Raw genomic sequence first — 27,075 nt, 5'->3', positions numbered from 1 at the left:
AAAAAACAAAAAACACAAAATTGTTCATGAATACAATTCCATTCCTCTATTTGTTAAAATGCTTTCTGGATACAGGTCTAGATGACTTTAATATGTGCCTGGAAAACAGCATAGGAATTACATAATACTAGTGTGCACTGGATAAGCCTGCTGTTTTATAAGAAACATTTTAAATAAAAATTCACATAATCATCTATTCTATTCCTTACTCCATAGATGCATGTTTCCAGCCTCATTTACCACCTTGTTGATCTGTTGAATCAATTTTGTACATGGATTCATATCCACAAACTAGTGAACACCTCCCATAGATATATGAAGTCCCTGCCTTCAAGGGGTCTGCAGTTTACTAGTGGGAATACAGTAAATACACAAACAGGTAAGTAACGCAGCAAAGAATGAGGACTCTGAGCAACTCCAGAGTTCACAGGAAGGAGCTATGATGAAGGCTTTGTGCTTTTGCTGTTTGGTTGGGAGGGGAAGCCTTATGTGGAGAAGGGGCCATTTGGAGATCTGGGTGGGCTGGGGTGGGACTGGCCAACCAGGAAGTCATTCTAGGGGAAAGGAGAGGAAGGGGCAAGTGACAGAATGGTCCAGATGAGCTGGAGATGAGGTGTGGTGTGGTGGCGCAAGATGATGGTATTTAGTGTCAAGCCTGACTCTGCTACTTGCTGGTTCTGAGGGCTTGAGCAAGTCACTTAGCCTCTTTGGCTCTCACTTCCACATCTGTGATAGGAAACAATACTACCCTGTCCATGGGACTGTCCTGTGTAATGCTGCATGTACAGAGCATTGTTTGCAGTAAGGTACGGAAAAACACCAGCCCCAGGACATGGGACTATGTGCTTCTGTCAGTATCAGGCCCTTCCTCACGTATCCATAGCCAATATTGTCCCTTATAATTGTTTAAGCTATCAGATCTTATTGTCCTCATTAGCAGTATTTGATGTGCATATTATAGTAAGTCTGATTCTGTTTCCCTGTAAAGACAGTGATGAGCTGAGAACCAGCGAAAGTTTCTCTAGAAAAGCCCTTGCAGTGATGAGCAGGAGGAAGAGGTATAGCTTAATGGCCTGGTAATGGTGATGCTGACTTTGCTTCTGGAAACCACCATTGAGGACTAACAATGCCTTGGGCCTCCCAGGGGAAGTTCCAAACCCTAAAACCGCTATTTTCCTAGACACCCAGCCATTGCTTTCCTTCACTCCCCTCACCCAGGTGTATTGTTTCCCTCCTAAATAAAGCTGTGTTTCAGCCACTTCTCCTGGAGTCCAGGCTCCCCATCTTTGGGAGTTCTGACTGTGTGTTCAGCATCCACTCTTGCATCTTTCTCAGCCCATTTCCCACATGACATGGAATGCTCCTTTCTTCCTTTCTTCCTCCCTTCCTCCCTTCCTCCCTCCCTCCCTCCCTTCCTCCCTTCCTCCCTTCCTCTCTCTCTTTATTTTCAGGGTCTTGCTCTGCTGCCCAGGCTGAAGTGCAGTGGCACAATCATGGCTCACTGCAGCCTTGACCTCTTGGTCTCCAGCCATCCTTCCACTTCAGCATCCCGAGTGGCTGAGACCATGTGTGTCATCACACCTGGCTAACTTTTAAATTTTTTTTGTAGAGACAGGGTCTCACTATGTTGCTCAGGCTTGTCTTGAACTCCTGGGCTCAAGTAATCTTCCCATCTGGACCTCCCAAAGTGCTAGGATTATAGGTGTGAGCCCCTGTGCCTGGCCTATTTTCTCTTTCTTTTTCTTTTCTTTTCATTTCATTTCTTTTCTTTTTTGAGATGATGTCTCCCCCTGTCACCCAGGCTGGAGTGCAGTAGTAGGAGCAAAGCTTACTTACTGCAGCCTCGAACTCCTGGACTCAAGTAATCCTCCTGCCTCAGCCTCCCAACTAGCTGGGACTACAGGTGCATGCTATCACACCTGGCTACAGTTTTTCATCTTTTTTTTTGAGACAGAGTCTCACTATGTTGCCCAGGCTGATCTCAAACTGCTGGTCTTAAGTGATCCTCCTGCCTCGGCCTCCTGAATAGCTAAGATTACAGGCATTGGCCACCGCACCTGACTTGGAATCCTATTTTCAGAACATATCTGATCATGTAAATCCTCCATTTCTTTAGTATCTAGCCCTTGGCCTTCCTCAGTCTCATCTGATGCTCTCTTGACCCTCATTCTGTGGCTCCAGTCACACTGCCCTTCTTTTGCGCCCTGGAAGGGATCTTAGTTCCTTTAGTTTCAGGATTTTTGGACATACTCCTTTATCTAGCTGGAAAGCTTTCTCTCAGTGCTACAACCAGTAACTTCTCCTCCTCTTAGAGTCTAGTTTATTTTTAAAATATTTATTTATTTATTTATTTTGAGACAGAGTCTCGCTCTGTCTCCCATGCCAGAGTGCAGTGGCATGATCTTGGCTCACTGCAACCTCTGCTGCCCGGGTTCAAGCAATTCTCCTGCCTCAGCCTCTGGAGTAGCTGGGACTACAGGCACCCATCACCATGCCTGGCTGAGCTGATTTTTGTTTGTATTTTTAGCAGAGACAGAGTTTCACCATGTTGGCTCATCTGGTCTTGAACTCCTGACCTCAGGTGATTCATCTGCCTCAGCCTCCCAGAGTGCTGGGATTACAGGCATGAGCCACCGCACCCAGCTGTAGAGTCTAGTTTAATAATCACCTCCACAGGAAAGCCTTGACCCTGTAGATGGGGTCAGGCCTCCAGTCCCCTTCCTCATTTCCCACCCTCTCATAGCATGGAGCGTTCTCTCCCTCAGGGTCTTATCATTTGTGATGATGCATTCATTTATGGTTAGCTGATTACGCTATGTCCACAAATTATTCAGTCATCATTTGCTGAGTGTGCATGGGCACCAGGCTTGGGCTCAGTCCTGGGGCTACTGTGACAAAGAATTCCTGCTGCCAAGGAGTTCCCCAGCACTCAGAAGGCTTGGAGCTAGGACAGCCACATGGTTGGATCGGTGATTTAGGAAGATCACTCAGGCTGCAGGGAGAATGGACTGGGGGACCAGGCTGGAGGCAGGAAGGCCAATGGGAAGCTGGCCCCATGATTCAGGCTGGAGATGATGAGGCCTCACAAGGGCCACTGCTGTGGTGGTGGAGAGCAGGCGCTGTTACTGCAGGTGCTCAGGAGGCAATTGGTTCTTATTTTCTTATATGAGTGTTTATCTAAAACCTCCTTAGCGGCCCTTTGTGACTGTGTTCTATTGTTCTGTGCTGGGATTCTTCAGGGTTTTGTTTTGTTTTTAAAAGAGCATTTTTAGGTTATAAGATGAACACCAGAAGTTGCGGGAGAGGTAACTGGGGTATTTCGTTCATCATCATCATCATCTTCTCTCATTTTGATTTTATTTTTTCTTCCTTTGCATTGAGTCTCTATGGAAGATCTGGTGGGTCAGGTATTGTCATCTCTATTTGGCAGATTCAGTGTTCAGAATTTGGGTGTGGTGACCTGCCTGTCCCTCAGCTTGATAGCACCAGAGTCACAACCATTATAGATGCCATTTTATGGGCTATCCCCAGTGAATGCCCCCAAAATGCAATGAAGGAAACCTAGCTTTGGGCTTAGGCAGATACTCTTTTCTATTTTCATTAAGTTAATTTTTTGTTGTTGCAGTAAAGTTCATATAACATGAAATTTATCATTTAAAAGTGAACAATTAGGCCAGGCGTGGTGGCTCAGGCCTGTAATTCTGGCACTTTGGGAGCCTGAGGCAGGAGGATCACTCAAGCTCAGAAGTTCAAGACAAGTCTGGAGACCATAGAGAGACCCCATCTCTAAAAAATAAAATAAAATAAAATGAGACCTGGCGCAGTGGCTCACATCTGTAATCCCAGCACCTTGGGAGGCCAAGGTGGGTGGATCACGAGGTCAGGAGTTCGAGACCAGCCTGACCAACATGGTAAAACCCCACCTCTACTAAAAATACAAAAATTAGCCGGGTGTGGTGGCATGCGCCTGTAGTCCCAGCCACTCCAGAGGCTGAGGCAGGAGAATCGCTTGAACACGGAAGGCAGAGGTTGCAGTGAGATAAGATTGTGCCACTGCACTCCAGCCTGGGCAACAGACCGAGACTGTTTCAAAAATAAATGAATAAAATAAAATACCACGAAATAAAAATGAACAATTGAGTAGCATTTAAGGTATTCACAATGTTGCGTACCATCACCTCTCTCAAGTTCCCCCAAATCTTTCTTACTCCAAAAGGCAAACCATAGCCATCGAGCAGACACTTCTCATTGACGCCTTCCCCCATCCCCTCACCACCACCAGCCTGTTTTCTGTCTCTGTGGATTTACCTATTCTGGATATTTCCTATCAACAGAATCATACAGCATGTAACCATTGTGTCTAGCTTATTTCACTTAGCATGTTTTTGAGGTTTATTCACATTGCAGCATCTATCAGTACTTCATTCCTTTTTATGGCTGGATAATATTCCACTGTGTGTATATACCACAATTTATTTGCCTCTTCATCTGTTGATGAACATTTGGGTTTCCACCCTTTGGCTATTGCAAATGGAACTGCTATGTACATACATGTATATGTATTTGTTTGAGTACCTGTTTTCATTTTTATCTATCTAGGAGTGGAATTGCTGTGTCATATTATAATTTTAACTTTTTGAGGAATTGCCAAACTGTTTTCCAAAGTGACTGAACCATTTTACATTTCCATTAGCAATGTTCGAGGGTTCCAGTTTCTCCACATCCTCACCAACACTCATTTGTTTTTATGTTTCCTCATAATTCAAATTGAGACATTCTTTTTCATTCAATTATATCATCTTGTTGGATGTGAAGTGATATTTTATTGTGTTTTGTTTTTATTTATTAAAAACTTTAAAAAATTTTTGTGGAGATAGGGTCTCACTATGTTATCCAGGCTAGAGTGCCGTGGCTATTCACAGATGTGATCTTTCCTTGGCCCTCTTACTGAAAAGCAGTTGGCCATTAGATGTATGGGAGGCAGAAACTCCTGACTGTGAGAACTTTGGCAGGTCACTTAATTTTCAACTTTTATCTTCTCACCCGTAAAATGGGATGATAACCTCTTTATCCCAGAGTTGTCAGGATTAAGTAAGATCACATATGGAGAGCGTCAGCCATGGTACATGGCAGGTTCCCCAGTGAATGTTAATTCTTCCCTTGCTGCAAGAAACAGAGGCAGGGTAAGCAGTGTAACATCTGCCACCTCTCTTTCTTCTCCTTCCTCCTGTCTTCTGGACACAGGACACCTTAGACACAGAAATGTTTATTGTTACCTCAACCATTTGCTGAGTAAATACTTATACCCCTGAACAAAGATAGTGAGGAGAGAGGTCTTGATAGAGTGGGGAAGCTTTTAGCTAGAAATGTAGGCAAGCAAATGAAGTAGTGGTAAGCCTTTAATGATTCAATCAGCATTCGGTAAACATTTACCTACTTTGTGCCAGATAGAAAGGCAAAAGGCTGCTCCTGACCTCATAGAGCTCTCATTCTAGAGGGAGGAGACAGGCTGTTACACAGGCAGTTACAAAACTGTAGTAAGTTCTGAGACAGAATAAAACAGAGGATTGTGAGAGTGTGCAGGAAGAAAATAGGTATAGCCCCCTCGAGGATTCAGGGAAGGCTTGTGGGAAAGTGACACTTGGGCTGGGTATTAAATGATTCATAGGAAGAAGTAGGCAAGATGAATAAGGGGAGAAAGTATTAGCATAGGAGAAATCATAGACAGAGCTATGAGGGCATGGATATATGTTCTAGATTCTAGGAGATGAAAACTATTCCAAGGTGCTTGGATCATAGGGTAGAGGTGGAGTAGGGTAAGAAAATGGTTTGATTTTATTTAGATGGCCATTGGGAGCCATGAGATTTAAACAGGGAAGTGCCATAGTCAGATCTATAGTTTTATTTATTTATTTATTTATGGACTGAGTCTCCCTCTGACACAGCCTGGAATGCAGTGGTAAAATCATAGCTCACTGCGTTCTCAAACCCCTAGACTCAAGGGATCCTCCACCTCAGCTTCTTGATTAGCTGGTATTACAGGTACAGGCCATCATGCCCGACTATTTGTTATTTTATTTATTTTAATTTTTGTAGAGACAAGGTCTTGCTATGTTGCCCAGGCTGGTCTCCAACTCCTGGCCTCAAGTGCTTCTCCTGTCTTGGCCTCCCAAAGTACTATGATTACAAGTGGGAGCCACTGTGCCCAGCCAGGAGACCAGTGTGGAAAATCACTAGCTGGGAGGTGGATGAGAATGGAGGCAAGGAGAACTTGGAAGAAATGTAGTAGTGAGGAAGGAGAGGAGGAGGATTGTTAGATGAATTTATGGCAAGTCAGATATGGGAATATGGGAGAGGAGTGGCTGAGGATGACTCTCAGATTTCCGAAATGGGGGGCTTGGCCATGGGACCATTCACCCAGATAGGGACACAGGAGTGAGGAGCAACATCAGAGATGAAACAATGAGGGCCGCTTTTGCGGATGGATCCTGATAGAGATATCCAGTAGACAGGCTGTCTGGGGGACTGGGAGGGCAGAAGAGAGTGTGAGTTGGAACATGGGTTAGTGTAAAAAGTAGGTATTACTGTCTAGCCTGCTAAAGTGAGAAGCAGGGTACTTTGTTACACTTTATTTTGGTTTTGATAATTAAAATATTAATAAGTTATATTTTAATACCAAAAGTATAAAGGCAAAAAATACAGCACATAATCCCACTGCTCAAATAACCCCTATTGAAAGAGAGGGAGGATAATATATAGTTAGAAAATACAAATCAGTTTAGACAAGTGTAAAAATGAAAAGTGCAGGCCTTCCCTCAGTCCTCCACTCCCTTAACTACTGTTAACAGTTTCTTGTGTTTCCTTAAATAAATTAAAAAAAAGCATATACCTACTAGATACTGAATATCCCCAAAGGGGTCCTGCCATCTACAGTGTTTAAGAGGTCTGTCTGATTGAGCAAATTAACCTTCTCATCACTTTGCCAGCCTTCACAAATGCTCCTATCTTGGTGGGGTGGACCTGTGAGCTCACTGAGGGAAAGGTGGGGTCTCTGTGTTCCTAGCTCAGGTATAGAGGCTGGCCCAGGGTAAGTGCTCAAAAGAATAACAGAAGAACTGTTTCTGCATTTGGAAATGTGGAGGGCCTTTGCTTGCAGGTCTAGTTGGTTAAGTGACTCATTCAGCAAATGTTTTCAGAGTCTTGACTAAATGTGCAGTGCAGTGCTTGGCGCGCGCGCGCGTGTGTGTGTGTGTGTGTGTGTGTGTGTGTGTGTGTGGTGGAGGGAGGGCAGAGGACTTGGGTCTTGGCCTCACTGAAGAGAAGAGCAGAACTAGGAAGGCCAGAGATCTTCCAACTTCACACCTTTGGAGGGGAAGCTGAGGTCCATAGTGAGGTTGCCATTTGTCTAGAAGCCACATGGCCTATTGGCAACAGAACCAGCTGGGATTCCAGAATAGTGTGTAGGGGTGGGGGGCGCAGGCACTGAGTGAGGCACAGGCCTTTGTCTGTGTGTTATGGGCTTGGTTGATTTCCACCCTGTGCCTGTGAGCAGCAGAGTGGTTGGTACTGGAGGAAGGGTGAATCAGGAAGCCTGGATCCCAGGGCTCTGCCACCCCCCACCACACTGACCGGGCCAGTCACATCCTTTCTCCTCTGAATGGAGGATGAGTCTAACTAAAACCTCAAAGTCTTTGTTACTATTATTACTCTAATTCAAAGATACTATTTTAAACAAATTATAGGAAATCCAATTTTATGATTTTGAAATTCTAAAATCCTGGTTTTCCAAGATTCTGAGGATATTGCTTGGGGTCTGTTATTCTGTGCAGAGTCCTGTGCTGTGAACTGGACATGTTGCCCAGTCCGGAGGGGCACCATATACATTTTTCAGTTTGAGACCAAGGCCAAAGAGCCTAGACTTCAAAGGAGTTTGAAACCAGTCAGGACCCTGGAGCCAGCCCAGACCACCAGCCAACAGTGTCTGGGAGGAGCCTAGGTGAAATGCGGAAACCATTTCAGCGCTTGGCTGGATCCTTCTGTAGCCATGGCAGATGGACCAGGCCTAGGCAAACACTCCCGTTTTACACAGGACTCAGGCTCAGAGCAGGAAACCGAGTCATTGCCTCCAGGCTCTGTGAAGCCTGACTGTTCTTTGTCCAGTGCTCTTCCTACACGTTGGGCAGGGTCCCCTGAGACACTGCTTGCTGTCTGTCAGGGTAGCCCAGAAGGCAGGGCAACAGGGTAGACCCCTGGAGTGGGTCTCAATCCCCAGATCGGTACGGATGTCCTGGGAGCTCGCTAAAAGCCTAAGCGCTGGGGGCCTATTCCCCCAGACTCAACTGGATATTTTCTAGTTGGGATCAGGCATCATTTTTTTTCTTTAACTTGAGTTTGAGGTCTTTTACCTTGGACTCTTTCGGCGGAAAACACAAAAACCAACCTAAGAAGTGGACTGAGAGGCCTGGGTTTGGGTCCCAACTTTGCTGCCCACTCGCTGTGAAATCTGCGAGTTTTCCAGTGAGCGGGCTGGATTCTGCAAGAAAACTTTTCAAGCACTTTCGTATTTGTGCGCTCCGGGTTCGCAGGCAGCGTAGTTCCCGTCTGCCGGGGGAGAAAACCGACCGGGAGAGGGGAAGGATCCTGCCCGGCCGGGGCTAGTGGAGAGGTGGGCAGGGAGCCGGGTTGAGCCCAGCGCTCCTCACGCCCAGTGCGCTCCGCTGACCCCGGGGCCCAGCCTCTTTCGCCGCGGCGCCGCCCCGCGGTCCTGCCCGGCTGGGCGGCCGGAGGGCTGCGGGCAGCGCGGGGTTCCAGCCGGCCGCCGCCTGTCAAACCCTCCACCCAGCCCCGCGCCGGGCCCCGCCCAGACTCCCAGGGGGACGCCCCGCCCTCGCGCCGCGATTGGCCTGGGCGGGGCGGCCGCGGCCAGCCAGTGGCTGGAGCGGCTGTCGGGCAGCCGCGGGCCCGCCCCCGTCCCCCGGGGAACCGCCCCGCAAGACGCGGCGGCGGCGCTGAGGCTGTGGGGGCTGCGGCGCCAGTGGAGGCGCGCCCAGCCGGGCGCCCAGCGATCTGCAGCCGCCGCTGCGAGGTGAGAGGGGGCGCGGCCCGCGGCCGACAGACTGGTGGGTGCGGGGCCCGAGATCCGAGGTTGGCGTCCCGGCGACACCGGAACCCCGGCAGCGTGGGGATGGCGCTGGAAGCGCGGAGGGGAACGCAGAGTTTGGGGGCCCCTGACGAAAGGGTCGAGGCTCTGGCGCGGCCCCCATTGCACTAGCGGGTGGTGAGAGCGTGGGACTGTGTGGCCGTGCGCTGCGGAGCGTCTGACCGGCGGCCGTGTGGGTGGTGCGTGTGTCCCCCGGCGTGCGTCGGCGGGTGTGCGGGCGGGTGGCGGCGCCGTCGTGGGCATTGCTCACTCTGCGGGTTTGCGCGCGCGACGGGCTCGTTTCCTCCGCTGCGCATGGGAATGTGGGTGTCCGGGCTGCGAGTGATGTGTTCGCGTCGCGGGAGTCAGCGCGCATCCTGGGACTCCCGTTTTCCCGGTTCGGGTGGTCGCGGGTGAGTCTCTAGGGGTTGCGCCCCCGGCCCTAAGGTTCGGGTCCGCAGCATCTGCGCGCAGCTGGCCCCGGAGCGTCCACAAGTCGCGCAGCCGGTGACCCACCCGGAGCCGTCTCCGGCGCTTTGCTCGAGCCCCGCTCTGGGAATCCTCGTTGCCGCCGGCTCCCTGTCCCACTGGGGACGCGGAACCGGCGCCCTTCCCGCTCCAGTCCTGTTTCACCATTAGTGCAAAGGAGGCTGGTTTCGGTGGAGGCGGATTTGGGTGGGAGATGGCAGGACTTCGCGGGGATGCTCCGCGGCGCGGGGGCCTGGAGTCCTCAGCACACCAGGGAAGGGCGAGTCGCTCCTGCGCGAGGGGGCTTTTGCGTGGGATCAGGTGGGTTTGACCTCTTGTGGGGGTAGGTGTGGTTGCGCTAACCTATGTTAGAGACGCTGAATCCACAGAAGGGGCGGTGACCGGTTCAAACTCGGCCCCGGGATGAGACGGGGGCCGCTTCCCGCATTCTAACGCGCTGTGCTGTCTCCCCAGGAGTCCGGCGCGACCCCCAGCCGTGCGCCTCGCCCCGGCGCCATGCATTGCGAGGTGGCCGAGGCACACTCGGACAAGAGGCCCAAGGAGGCCCTGGGTGCGCCCGGCCCCGGCCCCGGCCCCGGCCCCGCCAGCCTCGGCGCGCACATGGCCTTCAGGGTCACCGTGAGTGGCGGCGGCTGCGGGGACAGGGGCCCGCGGGACCTGCTAGCCCGGCCGCCCGTGCCGCCACCGCGCGCCCACGACCTCCTCCGACCCCGGAGCCCCCGAGACTACGGTCAGTCCAAGCTCGCCGCCGCCGGGAAGGGTGAGTCCGGTCCTGCCAACGTACCTGGCGGCTCCTGTGGAGATTCTAGCTGCCTGGCGTCGCCACCGCGTGCTCGGGAAAACTTGGTGGAACTTTCTTCGGAGTTCCTCAGTTTCTCTCTTATTGTTTGGGACTAGCTTGTCAGTCTGAAACTAAATTAGATGCTTGCTTTGCGAAGCATCTAATTTAAACTCAATAAGCCCCGTTTGGGGAAATGTGTTTATAGAAAGCTCTCAGCTTACATAATTTTGCTTCTGTATGTTTCTTATAAAGGTTGCGTAGAAACTTGTCAAAATTTTATTATATATTAGGATGAACAGTAGCGTATATGTTGGTGTCTGTTTCTGAGCAGCTCAAGGCATACTTTGAAGTATTTTAATCTCCTTAACTAACAAAACCCAGAGGCCTTTAGCAAGACCCCTCTTCTTTTGGGACCTCAGTTTCTCCTTCTGTCAAGTGAGGAATTAATTAAACCAGATGATTTCTGATTCCTGACGGAAAATTTTCTGCATCAGCAATCCAGCCTGGGTCACGTCCTAACTTAAACATGGCTTTTCTGTACTTGGTGCTTCGGAAGTCTAGTCTTGGGTCAAAAGCTCCTTGGCAAGTGCCTTGGTCCCCCAGTGAAGCTGGCCACGGGAAGGTGTAGGTCCCAGTATGGCTTATGGGCTCAAAGTCAGAGATGGTGCTGGGATTTTCAGGAACATGCTCTTCTCATCACAGTTAATTATTATTGAGTCATTATTTATGAGTTTTGTGCTGACAGATAATTAACCAGGAATTGGAGAAATTGTTAAGATGCTATGTCCCTGTCCTACCCCTTTTTTCCCTTAGGAGAAACAAGGCTTTGGGGTTTGACTATATCTGCATTTGGGACCTCTCGGTTCTCTTTCCAGATGATTTTCAAGGAAGACAAAAACAGTTTAGGTTTTATAGTTATAGGCTTCACTTCCTAGCATCAGCACGACAACCCAAAAGAGGTAGGCAGCCTGCTTTTAGAGTTGAGAGCTCCTTGTGGATCCAAAACATCCAACTCCCCGGTTCAGGGATTAGTAAAATGAAATAAACATAAGCAGTTTTTTTTCTTTTTTAAAGAAAACACTTGACTTTGTAAGAGAGAACGATTTCTCATCTCCTTGTTTTAGATGTCAGCCTCTTTTTCAAGGGATAGCGATAATATTTTAGAAAGACAGATATGGTGGGGAGGGGTGGGAAATGCCTGCAGAGTGTTATTGCTGGAATATACACATATGAAGTCTCTTTTACCAGAGAGGAGCGCTGCTCAGTGAGACATGAGTAATGTTTGCTGCCGGGAGCTCCCTGGCTTGCCCTGCTCCATCCACAATCCTCCCTTAAATAGATACCCTCCTGCAACGTTCTCTGTTTAAAAAAATCATGGCTGTCATCTGAAGATCGAATTCTCTTCAGATTTAGTGAAAGGCTCTCCTGAACATCACCTTTGTTCCATGCTATGGTGAGACCTTTCATCTGGGAGCTTTGTGTACGATCTTCCTACTTCCATGCCCCCAAACCCTGGTTATTTTTATGCGCACTCCCAAATATGTCCAAAATAAAATATCTTTAAGTCAGGATTACATTCGAAAAGGGAGAGGAGAATAAAGGTTTGGGAGGAAGAGCCTCTTTGTACCTTAAGCTGGTCTCTCTGGTGATGCTTTTTCCAAGAAGTTTCACAACTTTTCTTCATAGCCTCCCAGTGGGGCTGGTGGGGTGGGATGTATCCCACTCATTTGAAGGGTGAGGAAACTGAGGCCTGAAGGTGGGGAGTGCTCAGTAAGTGTAGGGTAGGGGCTGGGGAATCCACAGCTCTGGCCTAACCTGGCCTAGGAAAAAAGGAAAGGCTTGGGGTGCGGGGCTTGGAGAGGTTTCCTTGCTGGCCTCTGTGTCGCTGTAGGCAAGCTTTTCCTCACAGTCCAGCCACCAAGTGGCCCGAGACGAAACCAGCTTCCCCCCAGATCTTCAGCGTTCTTAAGAACACCACAAGGAGATGGTGCCTTCTTGCTGCCCCTACTTCCACTGAAATAGTCCCCAGACCATATAACCCTTCAGATGTTCGGAGTCTAGCTCCAAGTTCTCAGGCTTATTGAAAACAGGCAGAAATACCAATTGAAAAATATTTATTGACTGTGCTGGAAATTGTGAGACCCCACCACCTATGATCTGTGGGACTTGGGGAAGCGATTTTGCTCTTCTGAGCCTTTGGTTCCCTCGTTTGTAAATCTACCCTGAGACTTAATTTGGAAGACCGACGAGAGCATTAGCGATAAAGAGTGTGCAAGGGCCGCCTCAGTGCCTGGTTATTTTTAGGATTACTATGGTAACATGTTTAATGTTCTCAACCTCTGGGTTTTCATTTGCACGAGGGGTAATCATGCCTACCTTGCAGGGTAAATAAACAAGAGTTGTAAGACTGCCTTATAAACTAAAAAGGTAGGAGGAGTCACTTTTATTAATTCGTGCAGGGCCCATGCTAGGGTCAGTGACACTTCAGATAGAGGAGACAGAGTGAGAAGGAAGATAGGTTAGATTTTTAAGATGTTGAATGTGAAGGGTGCTAACTGCAGTGTGTTAGCCAGGGGAGGCTGAAAGGTACCAAGCTTCGGGTCTTTTTGTGGCCACTGCTGCCCAGTGACCAGAGAGAAGACAGTACGGCTGAGTCTGGGGTCAGGTTTCCAATGCTCTGCTGCTTGCCTTGGACAGTCCCTGAGCAGAGGAAGAGAGTGGGTTCCTGAATCTAGTAGTTTTTCCATAAATGTTTGAGGCCTGTGTATTTCCAGATCTGGAGTCGGGAGGCACTGGGATGGTGTGACATCATGGACCAACATTGTCATCATTTACAATAAGAATCATGATCTGTTTATGGCAGAGTCCCGTTTATCCAGATTCCAAACAGCTGGAAAAGCCAAATTGCCAGATGCTGCGTTTTTCTTTCTTACTATTAAACACCCGACACTCTGCTTTTATAAGTCCTGACAAGGAAAGAAGGTAAACATCTGGGCCTTGTGCAGGCGGACAGCTTTGTGGTGATGGCCTGATGACGCTTGTTCTCTGTGCACGGTGCTTTACAGTGTTCAGAGCGTGTTCCCACACATCCTCTTGTCTGCCCTCACGCCAGCTGGGCTCTGCCTGCTTTGGGGGCTCTTGTGAGGGAACAGATGTGGAAGTCTGTAAAGTGCTGGGCAGATACTGGCTGTTATTAATGTGATTCCCATTTTATAGATGCAGACATTAAGGATCAGAGATTTGCTCAAAGCTGCAGACAGTAAGTGGCAGTTTCCAAGCTTTCAACTGCAAATATTTGATTCTAGCTCCACAACTTGTACCTTCTACATGTGTGTGTTGGCGGCCGAGAGCTGGCATTTACACGAAGTCCCTCTGAATGTTCCCAGAGAATTCAAAAATGTTTTTTGCTTTTGGTATTTCTTCTGTCTCAAATCTTTGGAAATTGCTAACTAGTATCTCTGCCATAGTTAGAAAACTATAGTTTGCCACATGATTCCATTTGCCCAGACTTGCTGTTCCCACACCAAACCAGATAATGAGGTCACTATTTAATTTACAGCGACTCACTGGGCCCTTTCACTGTGTCCTGAGACTGGATGCATCCTTGCAATAAAAAGGTTGATCACGACAAATGTGAACCCTGCCATTATAAAAACAGCCATCATGGCTGTAAATGCCAAAAAGCAGTCAGTCTTGAAACTGAAAAAAAAAAGGGAACTCTAGATTGTGTGCGTGGCCTCAGGGGATGGCAGCAGTGGACAGTAAGTCATGGTGTTTTGGTGGCGTTACCTGGTCGAATTTCTTCCTCTGAATGAGAAGCTGCTCTGATGTTCTGGCGAGGCCTTGGAAAGGCAAGCGCATCCCTTATAGAAAGATATGAGTGATTTTTAAAGCAATTCCCCCCTCCGGCTCCGGTGGGCAATTTGCTTGCATTTCATCTATTTTAAAGTGAGGGTCCTGCGATCCGGAAATAATCAGATCCAAATTTTTTCAGTGCTTGAAGTTTCAAATAAGGGAGAGAAAAACCTGCTGGCCAAATGTCAGGCTCAGTGAGACAAAGAGAAACAAGTACGTGTGTGGGTAAAAAATGAGATAGGAACATGTTGTGTCTACAGTCATAAGAGTTATGTATCCGACAAATCTTTTATAGACATGTAGCGGAAATATAATTCCGAAAGATTCTCTGAGAATCTCTGGCGGCTAGGATCCCTCTTCCCTTTCTGCCTCCCAAGCTCTCTAGAAACTAGGACTTTGTGGGCAGAATGGCAAGGGGGCCATCACATGAGACAATACTTTAATTTGGGTTTTGTTGTTTCTTGATAGTTTACCTGTAGCAGACTTAGAGGGACTGCGGTCTGCAGAGCTTCAGCGCTGTGGAACCACATCCATCAGCATGTTGCTCTATCTGTGATCTAAAAATGTAAATTTCTTTATATGCTATTTTTCTTCATCCTTCTCCTTCTGAAAAAAAAAAAAAAAAACCAACCAAACAAACAAACAAACTAACCCCATCTCAGAGTTACTCATCTCCCTGCGTTTCATTTGCGTGAGAAGCTTAGTGAGCCAGCACACTTACTTTTACAGTGCGTTAAAATCCCATTACAGGCATAAGCGCACAATGAATCACTTAAAAAAATATATTCTTATGTTCTTTGTTCTGAATGTTGCATAATTATCATCATTTTCTTCAGTTTTATTTTGTGGAGTTTGGCCAGTATCCTGAAAGACGGGAGAAACTAAAGTTTGGGACAGGGTTTTCAGTCTGTTTTGGATAGGATTAGGGGAAAAAACAACAAACAAATAAACTTTATTGGGAAATTGACCTGTGACTATCGCGGAGGATAATTTCCCTTCCTTCTTTCAGTTGTCTTGGAAAAGAATTCTCTGTTTTCAACAAGATATGGTAGTATTTCAGCAACCTCACCTTACATATACATTTATATTCAAAGTTAAATTACAATATGTGATTTTTTAGTTTTTTTTTTTTTTCTGATATAGATTTCTGTTGCAATTACTTTGGACGTGGAGGGTTGTGTGGTTTCTTTTGGTGGGGGTAGTTTATTTTTGTATTTAAAGAAACAAAGACATTCAGTTCAAGGGGGAGAAGAAATGAAACAAAGTCTGCAGAGGGCTTTGAAAACTTGGACTCCATTATGCAAAAAGCACAGCTGTAATACTAGGGCCAGGAAAAAAGACCAAACTCCTGAAATATTTGTGCTGTTCGCCTTCACTGTGCTAATGATTCTAGCAGTTTAAAAATGGACTTCTTGTTTATCAACAGCCGCTGCCCAAATTAATAGTTTACAATGAAAAAAAAAAAAAAAAGCTTTCAGCACTGGAAGCAAAGTCCAGGGACGGACAGCTGAGTTACTGAGTAAGGAAAGCAGAAAAGGGGGAGAAAAGTAGTTTTGTGTGGCTACTTTGGTCTCCCAAAGCCATATTTATAAGAAACTGAAAGAAAGCAGAAGGCTGGGCTGGGTAGGGGGTGGAGAGAATACAACCCTAACCCAGTGGTCTCAGAGTTGAAAGTCACTGAAAGCATCTGCTTTCTTCTTTTTCCCTTCTTCCCCTTAAACTCCAAAGGGTTATTCCTTCAGTAGGTTTCCGGCGGATCGAGGCGGATTGTGTTAGCATTACGAGCTGTGTTTGTAAAGTCAGCGTTTGAGTCAGATGCGCTGAGAGGAGACCTTCAGTCGCTTAACTGAATAACACATTTCCTGGATAGCCTGAATTTATTTGGTGGTTATGGTTGGGCCTGCCTGGAGCTAACACATAAGCCATTGTGCAGCCTCTATGCAGTGGGCCACACCCTGTGCTTTGAGCCTTGGTTTTCCCATCTGTAAAATAGGGAGCAGTTCAGTTGGATGATCCATAGTCTTTGCCTGCTGATACTCCAGGATTCCACACTAACTGGGCTGAAGGTTTGGAAGGATCCGGGTGTAGGAAGAGGCCACTTTTGTCTCAGACCAAGTTATACACTTGAACTCTAAACTGCTAAAGATGAACACAGAAGAGATGGGGCAGAGGGAGGTCGACTAACCTTTGCTGAGCACCTGCACTGTGCCAGGTGAGATGCTTTAGAGACGTGATCACATTTAATTATGCCCAACAGCCCTAGAAGGAAAGGAGGCGCTGTTTTAATTTTAAAGATGAGGGGACTGAGGATTGAAAAGGCAAAGTGATTTGTCCAAGGTTGTGCCTGTAGTAAGCAGTAGAGCCTCAAATTTGAACCCAGGTCAGCCTGACAGCAGAGCCAGTACTTTCCTTTGATGAAAATACACCACTCTTCAGGACCAGCCTCTCAAACCCCGGCGACTGGGAAGGAGAGGATGTGGCTCTAGACAGCTGAGTATCCCCCAAACCCGGAGGAAGGCAGCAGGAGGCCCAGACAGCCACATCCCAGAGCACCCCTTTCTCAGTCTCAGCCAACAGACTGAGGCGTGACTTATAGGGGACACTCTGCCTCTGCAGGGCACTGCTTCTCCCCTGCTGCAGAACTAGGGGAAGGAGAATGTTCCCAGTGACTCAGGATCTTCGGGAATCTAAGGTCTGGAAAAGGACTCTCTGAGGCCATGGAGGGGGCCCCTAGGAGAGACCGCTTCTCAGAAGCAGTGGCAACTCCCGTCCTGACTGGTTATTGCAGGTAATAGTCCCTGTTTGAGTCAGTCCTACCTTCTGGGGAGATACCTTGCTAAGGCCCCGGTCGTAGTCTCTGCTCTACCCCTTCCAAAGACATCGTCGGATGAGAATTCTTCAAGATCCCCACCATGCCTGGCTGTAGAATACGTGCTTCCCTGAGCACGTTGGCTCAGGGATCTATTAAACAATTATTTCTTGTTAAACACTTGGTGGGAGGAAGTAGGGCTTGGGAGGAAGAACAGGCTGGGGATCAGATTGAACTTAGAGAGTTTGCTTGTGAGAAATGGGTCTTTTGTGTAAAATGATGAATGAGCTAGATGACCCCCTATGGAAGGTAAAGGTCCCACAACTGGTTGCATCTGTGGCCTTGCACGTGCGTTCATGAGAACGTGTACATTCTCAAGGGTCTTACTGATTCTGAAGATGGACTGACAGGAGCCGTCCTGGTCCGGGGCATTTTTGCCTTTCTATGTGCCGCTGTGTCTGAAGGGGAGTGTATGAAGTATGAAGGATGGCCCTGCTTGCCATGCGGCCCAGCCTGTTCCTATTTGTGTCTTTTTAGCAACCAGATTACTCTGTTAGATGTTACTTTTGTTTTTAAATAACAGGTTTGCTAGAAATCGGGCTTTAGCAAGAAACCAGGGAGTACTATAAACCTGACTTGAAAAATACAGATCCCATTTGCTGTTTTAAGCTCTCCAGAGGGCTGGAGATTGGGTTTATTTTGGAACGCTGCTGGACTATATGAATTACTTCTCAGAGGGTTGGGTATTTAATACCTAGTAGAAGTTTGTGTAAGAGTTGATGATGTATTTTGCCAACTTTCCAACCCCGTAAATAAATTACACGTGCCGGCAGAGGCTGCCAGGATCCACTGTGTCAATTGAAGCTTAATTTTTGTCCTAAACCACTTAATACTTTTGTCCTAGCGAGCAGAGAAAGTTACGGAGTTTTGCCCATCAGCGGGCCCATTCCAAGACTACCACGGTTTAAAGAGCTTGAGAATAGGCCTCTGCGGAGTCACTGATTTTGACACCGTTTTCGGTGGTTAAGTAGCTTCAGCAGTCTCAAGTCCAACCCTCAAGGCAGAGAATGATAATATAATTTTAAGCATATCGTAAAAATGAAATGCAGTCACTTCCACTCCTCAAACCCGTCTCACTCCCCGTCTCTCTGGGGAAAACGGCTGTAATTGTAGGTTTAATCTCAAGATTGCCTTTGCGTTTTATCTTATTTGAGTGCGAAGCTCAGGTAATAACGTTGGCATTTCCAGTGTGAAACAAAATAGGGTTTCTAACTTGGAGACACTATTAAATATTTCATGCTTCAACCAAACTCAATTCTTTTTTCCTATAATAAGTTTAAATATTAATTCTCTGGAATGTCAGATGCCTAAAGCAAGGCATTTAGTGATCTGCAGTTTCAAGTATCTTGAAGAAGGTTTATGAAACAGGATATTTCACTGGGAGGGATGAGTAGTGTGTTTCAGAGATATCTGAATTCAAGGCATCGTCTTCTGATTTATTTTTTAAAGGGAAAAGGTCATAAAATAAGTTGCTTTATGTGCTGATGGATTAAGTGGCTTAGGCTGAAATAACAGCAGGAACTTTACTGTTTTTACCCGTTGTAGTTTAACAATGCTTTTTGGGGGAGGGGGGGTGGGTCTTTTTCCCGCCTGCTTGTCTCCTCCCCGCCCCCCCTCCGTTCTCTCCCCCCTCAGCCAGATGGCTTTAATTCTAACCAAATCCCACGCTGAGGCCAAATGATTGATCAAACAGTCATTTGTACTTACGTAGCGCTCTTTGTGAGAATATCTCCGTGCTAGGGCTTCTCGCTGGGGCAGGCTCTTCTTTGGGCCTTCAAACGGATGATTTCAAACAGATCGAGGGGCCTGGTGAGGAGGGGTTCGCGGGTGGATTCGGAGCAAAAATCCCAGACCTCGAATCCTTAGAACTTCTCGCTTAAAGCCTCTGTGTTGCCTCCCATCCCTGACAGCAGGGGTATCCACATGTTCTAAATATAAGGACAAAAATCTTTCCTATATGGGAGCAGCTATACTTTTAGTATCTCTTGAAGCAGAAGATACCTAATGAGGTTTAGGTATCTGCTAATTTAAAGAGCTCTTTTAAGTTGGTATGCACTTTATCCACCATGGCAGCATCTACACACACCTGTAGAGACATAGATTTGTCCTACAGATAGTCTTTGGTACATGCTTTAAAGATCTTCTGCGAAATTACACTTGACATGTAGATTGACAGCCAGCTGGCCAATGGGAAAAATCTGAGCCCTTAGATCTGGTGTTCAAGGCTTTCGTGCCAGGCCAGTTCCATTTCTTGCTGATGTCTGCTCGCGGCAGCAGACTTTTCCTTATGCATCCTCAGACCTGGAATTTTCTCTTTACCTCTCCTTCTTTCCTTATAATCTGTGAGCTTCTTCTTAGTCATCTTTGTGCCTTCTTAAATCATTTTGGAACAAATGGGAAAATAGATGATATTCAAAGATTCATCTTTGTATTCTTGTGTCCAGTACAAAGGCTGGCATTAAGTTCATATCTGAGAAGCGTATAGGGTCCTGAGGTTGTGGGTGTGGAACCAGCCCACTAGGTTTGAATCCTGGTTCTGTGTACTAACTTGGGGACCTTGGCAAGTTAGGGAGCTTTTTGGATCTCAATTTTTTTTGTCTGTGACATGAGGATAATAATAGTAATGATCTGCAAAGTCTGTTGTGAGGGTGGAATGAGTTAACATATTTATAAGTGCTTAAGAGCAGAGATTGGCACATGGTAAATAGTCAATTAATCTTGGGATTATAATGATTGTTATTGCAATGACTACCATGTAAATGGTAAACAGAACTTCTTGGAAGGGCTTTCCCTCCCTTCCATTCCACCAGATTGACCCTACTGATTCTTTAAGGCCCAGCTCAAATGCTACCTCCTCCTCAAAGTCTTCCCTTTCTTTCTACCCTTCCTTTTGCCATTGCCCTGGTCATACTCTATGGCAATTTCCTATTTACTTCTGCATCCTTGAAGACAAGGGCAATTTCCTATTTACTTCTGCATTCTTGAACCCTGTATGGCCAGCACAGGGTCGCAGCTGGCTCCAAGTGAGTGTCCAGGAAGTTTGGGAATGTACTACAGCCCAGTCCCTGCCCTCAAGAAGCCTGTAGCCTATAAAGGAGGAGCTGTGTTTGATGTTCTTGTTTTTCCTGCAAGGCTGAACATATGGTAAGCTCTCAGCACATGTGAGATGCTAGTAAATTCTTTTTTTTTCTTGCCCTGTCTTATGGTGCTGAGATGCCAGTAAATTCTACATGAGTTCTCACATGCAGATACCATCATGTTCTCTTTCCAACACTGTCTTGGGCTCTTCAAAATAAGGTCTGTCCCTTGATTGCTAGTGACCCTGGGGAAGTCTCACCCAGCTGGGCCTCCCTCTCCCCTCCTTCTGGGAAGGATTGGCTTCAGGGCTTGCAGGCTCTCTGGCTGTAAGCCTTTGGAGCTGCCAGGCCAGGGGCCAGGTGGAGGAGCTTGGGGCCTGATGACTGTCCTGCAGTGATTGGCTATTGGCCTCTTGGCCAAGATTGGCGCTTTCTGTCACATGCTTGTCCTCCCTTTCAGACAAAGCCCCAAGTGATATGACATGTGTCTCATCTTGTGGCTTAAAGAGCAGATACTAGTGGCTGCTACACATCATACCCAGATTTCTCTAAGATAAAGAGGAACCTTGGACCAAGTGTTGGAATTGAGAGCTGGGAGCCAGAGGATGGTAGCTCTTGGCAACCCTGCTGTGGTGGCGATTAGTGTCCACACCCAAGATCCCCACTCCAGGACAGGCTTAGAGCCCCTGGGGGATGTACTGGCCTCCTGACCCTTCTCTAGGCACCATTGTGGGTTTTGTAAACTGTAAAGCTTTCCCGAAATCATGTTATTCATTCGAGCCCTCTTTGGGTAGATGTGAAGACTGAGGTTCAGAGAGGCCATGTGACTTGTGCAAAGGCAGTACATGGCTTTTAGAGCCAGAACTGAGTTTGGATCCTGATGACATCACCTGCTAGGCCTTGGGCAAGTTCATCAAATTCTGAGCCCCAGTCTTCCTCATTTGAAAAGTGGAGATAGGCCGGGCGCGGTGGCTCAAGCCTGTAATCCCAGCACTTTGGGAGGCCGAGGCAGGTGGATCATGAGGTCAAGAGATCGAGACCATCCTGGTCAACATGGTGAAACCCCATCTCTACTAAAACTACAAAAAATTAGCTGGGCATGGTGGCACGTGCCTGTAATCCCAGCTACTCAGGAGGCTGAGGCAGGAGAATTGCCTGAACCCAGGAGGCGGAGGTTGCGGTGAGCCGAGATCGCGCCATTGCACTCCAGCCTGGGTAACAAGAGCGAAACTCCGTCTCAAAAAAAAAAAAAAAAAGAAAAGTGGAGATAGTTCCTGTCTCATGGGTTTCTAGGGGGATTAAGATGAGTGTCCATAGAACACATAGCTCAGGGGCTAGAGCACAGCAGGTGTGTACCAGAGGTGAGCTGTGGTTGTTGGTCTTTGTGAGTGGAGAGCTGGGCTAGGTCCCAGGCCTGACTCTCTCTGATATTTTCTCCTCTACACTGCAGTACTCTATTGCCAGACTCTGCTTTTTAAATATTTTTGGTATAATTACAATAATAAGCACTTTGGGGTCAAACTGAGGCTTGAACTGCAGTGATGGAGAATGCAGGTTTGGTTGGTGGGCATGGTGGTTTCCCCTAGGGATGGGGGTTGGGGAGGCAGGGTGTGGGCTGCCTCAGCACATCTGACAGGTCCTGGTCCTGGGTCGGTCCAAGATGCCTGTTCAGCCTGTGGTGTCCAGAAGGATGGGGGTTGTCTGTGGAGTGGGTCAGGAGGCACACCTCCACCTCTTCCCTGGTTTATTGGGTGGGGAGTTGCTGTCAGAGTCTAATATCCAATGGAATTACCTTGATTCTTCCTCTTAAACCTATGATGCCAGGACTGTCCTACTCCCCATGTCCCCATGCCTGGCCAGCCCTGCAGTAATACAGTGGCTTCCATTTCTTGAGCCCCGCCGTGAGTAGATGTCCCATGAGGCCATTAATTATTTCTATATTCACTCCTTGCGCAGTGGGTGTTAGCATCCTTATTTTACAGATGACAAAGCTGAGGCCTGGAGAGGCTAAATGCCGGGAGTTCTAGAGCTGGTAGGTGTCAGCTGCTGGCCCACCTGCCCCTTCTCCACGCCTTGCTACCTACTGGGCGTTCCATCTCATCACAGTCAAAATCCTTCCTCCTCCAGCCAGAATTAACCTGTGCCTCCTTCATTGTCTGACTGCTGTTTGCCACTTATTCTGTCATGGAAGAGTCAGGTGTTCCAGATGCTTGGGTTCATTTTTCCTTCCCCATGAAACTGTGGGCTTCTTGGAGGCAGGGTATGTCATGAACACATCTCTGACTTGCCGATAGAGGATAGACCAGAGAATAGAAAGAACACAGGACCCTGGCAGGATTAATCTGCCCCTCTCCAGTCAAGGCGAGGCTTCCTGGGAAGTTCTCCAAGCAGATTTTCAGTACAGCAACCCTGAGTGGCTCTCAGTTTTTGAGCCTCAGTTCCCCATTTGTAAAATGGGAGAGTGATCCCTGTCTGGCCAATTGTTAGGGGCAGTTGGGATGAAGTATGTGAAAGTAGCCCGAAAACTGGAATGGCTGTACCTGTGTTTGTCTGGTGGTTGGTTGGTTCATCCATATTTATAGGATGCTCCCAGTGTTGGGTTCTGCCCTAGGACACCGTGGAGAACCAAGAGACGGAGCCCTTGCTTCTCGGAGCTCAGAGCCCGAGAAGGGCAGGTGTTTGCAGCTTCCCCCTTCAGGCTGGCTGAGTTTCCAGCCCTCTCTGCAGCATCACCGCCTTATCATTTATGTCTGTCCTAGGCAGACTAGAGTTCACCAGCCAATCTTAGCTTCATGACCTCAGACAATCTCACCGAGCCTTGGTCTGCTGAGTTGTAGAATGGAAATAGGTGCTCCCTTCTCTGGCCAGGCTAGTGTAAGGATCAGTGAGGTAGGGTGGGAAAGGGCTCCCTAGATGACTAATGATTGGGAACTCGAAGGACTGGTCAAACTTGAGTTTGCAGAGCAGCCCTCTACAGGACACTGGACAGAGTGTTAAATCCTGGGCCTGGGGACTGCCTTGGGAAGCACTTTTCTTGCACCTGTTGTCGATTCTGCTGGCTTAAGCGTTCTTCTTGGAGTGAATACCCCCTTACTGTGTCAGGCAATAGAGGCCAGCAGCTTTCCTCCTTCGGCAAGTCTGCAGGGCCTCTCCTGTCCCAGCTTCATACCTCTCCCTCTCCATTCCTTCCATTCCCACTCTCTCCATGGCTCTCACTGCTATGCACTCAGAATACTGAAAAGCTATTTGCTGGGGGTGGGGTGGGGGATGGAGACAAGTAAATTCCCATTGTTTGATGTTGGCTGAGCAGGTGGGGCTGTTGGGGACCCTCTTCCCATTGCTTTTCCTCCTCCTCTTCATTTTTTTCATTATCTCACAGTGATCATTTATTGAGCACTGTTAGGCACTGGACTAATCATCTTTTTAAAAATGAATCATCTTAATAGCCATGTACCTGTAGTCCCAACTACTGGCGAGTCTGAGGCAGGAGGATTGCTTGAAGCCAAGAGTTCAAGACCAGCCCGAGTAACGTAGTGACAGTCTGTCTCTACTTTTAAAATTTAAAAATTAGCTGGGTGTGGTGATATGCACCTGTAATCCCAGCTGCTTGGGAGGCTGAGAGGGAGGATCACTTGAGTCCAGGAGTTCAAGGATGCAGTGAACTGTAATCAAGCCACTCCAGCCTGGGTGACAGAGCAAGACCCTATCTCTAAAAATAAAATAAAAGATCATCCTGTTTAATCTTAAAACTACCTTGTGATGTTTGCTTTTTCACAAGAACACTTGTGGCTATCTGGATGAATTACAATTAAATAAAATTTAAAATTTAGTTTCCCAGTCATACCAGGTACATTTCAATGCTCAGCAGACACGTGGCTAGCTAGTAGTTACCATATTGGAGAATGCAAATATAAAGCGTTTCCTCCATCACAGAAAGTTCTGTTGGACAGCATTAGTCTGGAATATCATTCTTTAATTTATTCATTTGTTCCTCACCTGTTTCCTAACACTATTGTCACATGCTAGGCTCTCTGGCATCCCTGGCATCCGCCTTGGAGAGCCTCCAGTTGAGAGGCTGAGCAGATGGCTGTAGAAGCATTGAGATGGGGCTGGCATGCTGGTCACTAGGCCTGCCTCCTGTTGGAGATGTGCATATGAGTCCTAGGGTCCGTCCTATTCTCAGAGTGTTCATAAGACAGCACTGACAAGAGACATGAGGGCACTCTTCCATGAGAGGTGGCATTTGAGTGGCTGGCCCAGGTGGGAGGCTTCTGCTGGTTCCTTAGTGGGTATCCCAGAGCCAGCTCATTGCTGGAACTGGAAACATGCTGACAGTGCCCTGAGCAGCAGCTTAGATGGGAATGGCAGAATATTGGTTTACTCTTGTGGGTTCCTGACTTTTAACAAATTACTTAGTTTTTATTCCTAGTCCTTCTTTGGGAAGTGGCTGACCCTTTAAAGATAATTTAATTTAATACTCTTTATTTTTTCCACACATGTAAGTACTATATACTTACTGTAGAAGCTTTAGAAAGCATGCAAACATGGAAAGACATAAATAATACTTGCTTGGAATCTCACCCTCAGTAATGATTACTGTTTGCATTTTGGTAGGTTTCTTTTTAGTCTTTCTTCTATGCTTGTCTGTGTATTAGTATAGTTTTACATCGTTGAGATCATTCTGAATATAGTCTTACATACTTACATTTAAACTTAAGGCCAGGTGCGGTGGCTCACGCCTGTAATCCCAGCCCTTTGGGAGGCTGAGGCAGGCAGATCACCTGAGGTCAGGAGTTTGAGACCAGCCTGGCCAACATGGCAAAACACTGTCTCTATTAAAAATACAAAAATTAGCTGGGTGTAGTGGTGTGCGCCTATAATCTCATCTACTCGGGAGGCTGAGGCAGGAGAATTGCTTGAAGAACCCGGGAGGCGGAGGTTGCAGTGAGCTGAGACTGAGCCACCGCACTCCAGCCTGGGTGACAGAGTGAGACTCCATCTCAAAAAAAAAAATAAATAAATAAATTAAAAAAATAAATAAATAAGAAACTTAACGTTGAACATAATAAACTTTTTCTGTGTTATTAACATCCTTTGTAGACATTCAGAAACATATTACTTTTTTTTTTTTTTAGACAGAGTCTCACTCTGTCACCCAGGCTGGAGTACAGCGTCTCAATCTCAGCTCAGTGTAGCCGCTGCCTCCCAGGTTCAAGTGATTCTTCCACCTCAGCCTCTGGAGTAGCTGGGATTATAGGCATGCTCCACCATGCCCAGTTAATTTTTGTATTTTGAGTAGAGATGGGGTTTCACCATGTTGGACAGGCTGGTCTCGAACTCCTGGCCTCAAGTGATCCACGTGCCTTGGCCTCCCAAAGTGCTGGGATTACAGGCGTGAGCCACTGCGCCTGACCTACTGTGTTTTTTTTTGTTTGTTTGTTTTTGTTTTTTTTTGTGACAGGATCTCACTGTCACCCAGGGTGAAGTGCAGTGGCCCAATCACAGCTCACTGTAGCCTCCTCCTCCCCAGGCTCAGGCGATTTCCCACCTCAGCCTTCCAAGTAGCTGGGACTGCAGGCACATGCCACTATGCCTGGCTAATTTTTTTTTATAGAGACGGGTTTTTACCATGTTGCCAAGGCTGGTCTTAAATTCCTGGGCTCAAGCAATACTCCCACCTTGGCTTCCCGAAGTGCTGGGATTATAGGAGTGAGGCACCACACCTGGCCTGCATATTATGTTTTATTAAATTTTTTGAAGTGTTTTGAATGGGTGATACATTAAAATGGCCCAAAATTTAGAAGGTCCACAAAGGGCCCTTAGGGAGAGCCTTCCTCTTCTCTCTTTTGTCTGGCTTCTCAGAGATAGTTTATGTGAATACAAATATGTATATATATTACTTGCATGTGCATAATGGTTCAGAATTTTCAACTTCCCCCCAGTAAAGCTAATGCTGCAGTGAATATCTTTATATAGTAATCTTCATTTATGTTTCTGATTATTTTTGAAGAATAGATTCCCAGAAGTGGAAATTACTAGGCTATAGGGTGGTAACATTTAACACATATTACCACATAGCTCTTTGGGAAGGGTACACTGATTTTCACAGCTGCAGGCATTGCTGTCTCAGAGCCCTGTATCTTCACCAGTGTTTCAAAATTTTCCCAGTTTGAAGATGGAAATAACATCTGGTTATTATTATAAATTTGTTTGATTATTAGTATGATCAAACAGATATTGTGTGTTGATTCAGAGTTCTTATCTCCTCTTTTGCAAATTGTTGTTTATGTTGGGCATCTGAATATTTTACTTATAAAATTTTTAAAATTGAGATTTTTTAAAGTGCTGTCATTAAGGATGTTAATGCCTTTGTTGATCATATTTGTTACTAATATTTTTATGAGTCTGCTGTCTTAATACATTTTTATGATGATTTTGGAATAAAAAATTGAATTTTATGTCGTATTTCCAAGATTTTCTTTTGTCTTTTCCTTCATTGCTTTCTTTTTGTAATTCACCAAGTCCCATCGTTTGTTATTATTACTATTGCGGGAGCTTGTTTTATTAACATTCTAAAAATAAACTTTTATTTTTAGCAAAATAATGCCAAACATAGTTTTTAAAATCACCTAATAAAATAAGGCTTTAGAGATCCCCCCTCCTCCACTGTCACCCTCCCGAGAGGCAGCTGCCTTCGGCCAGGGCTGCTATGGTGCCCACCTCCAGGGGGCACCAGGTGTGTGCATCTGGATAACACAACAGCCTGATCTTCACCTCAGTCATTTTTTTCTGGCATTTTCTTCTGTACATCTCAGTTACACAAATAAAAACAGTGGAAGGTGGCCGAGGCGGGTGGATCACGAGG

The 27,075-nt window shown here is 46.9% G+C and overlaps 1 protein-coding gene across 4 annotated transcripts in view; it reads left to right on the top strand.

The window, feature by feature from the left end:
* The first annotated feature begins 9,018 nt into the window (after positions 1-9,018).
* Positions 9,019-27,075, top strand: part of GLIS1 (GLIS family zinc finger 1) — a 239,334-nt gene continuing 221,277 nt past the window's right edge. For 3 of the 4 annotated variants that reach the window (XM_037729897.1, XM_037729895.1, XM_037729898.1), the window contains exon 1: positions 10,088-10,388. In XM_037729897.1, the coding sequence (XP_037585825.1) occupies positions 10,124-10,388 (265 nt within the window). In that variant the 5' untranslated portion in view covers positions 10,088-10,123. Of the gene's footprint in view, positions 9,086-10,087; positions 10,389-27,075 lie in introns of those variants that run through there. The other variant, XM_017504415.2, reaches the window with a different exon arrangement.

Source organism: Cebus imitator, unplaced genomic scaffold, assembly GCF_001604975.1.
Source record: "Cebus imitator isolate Cc_AM_T3 unplaced genomic scaffold, Cebus_imitator-1.0 Scaffold322, whole genome shotgun sequence".
In the NCBI taxonomy this organism is placed as follows: domain Eukaryota; kingdom Metazoa; phylum Chordata; class Mammalia; order Primates; family Cebidae; genus Cebus; species Cebus imitator.
Note: the sequence above shows the minus strand (reverse complement) of the source record. Positions and strands in the feature narration are given on the sequence as shown.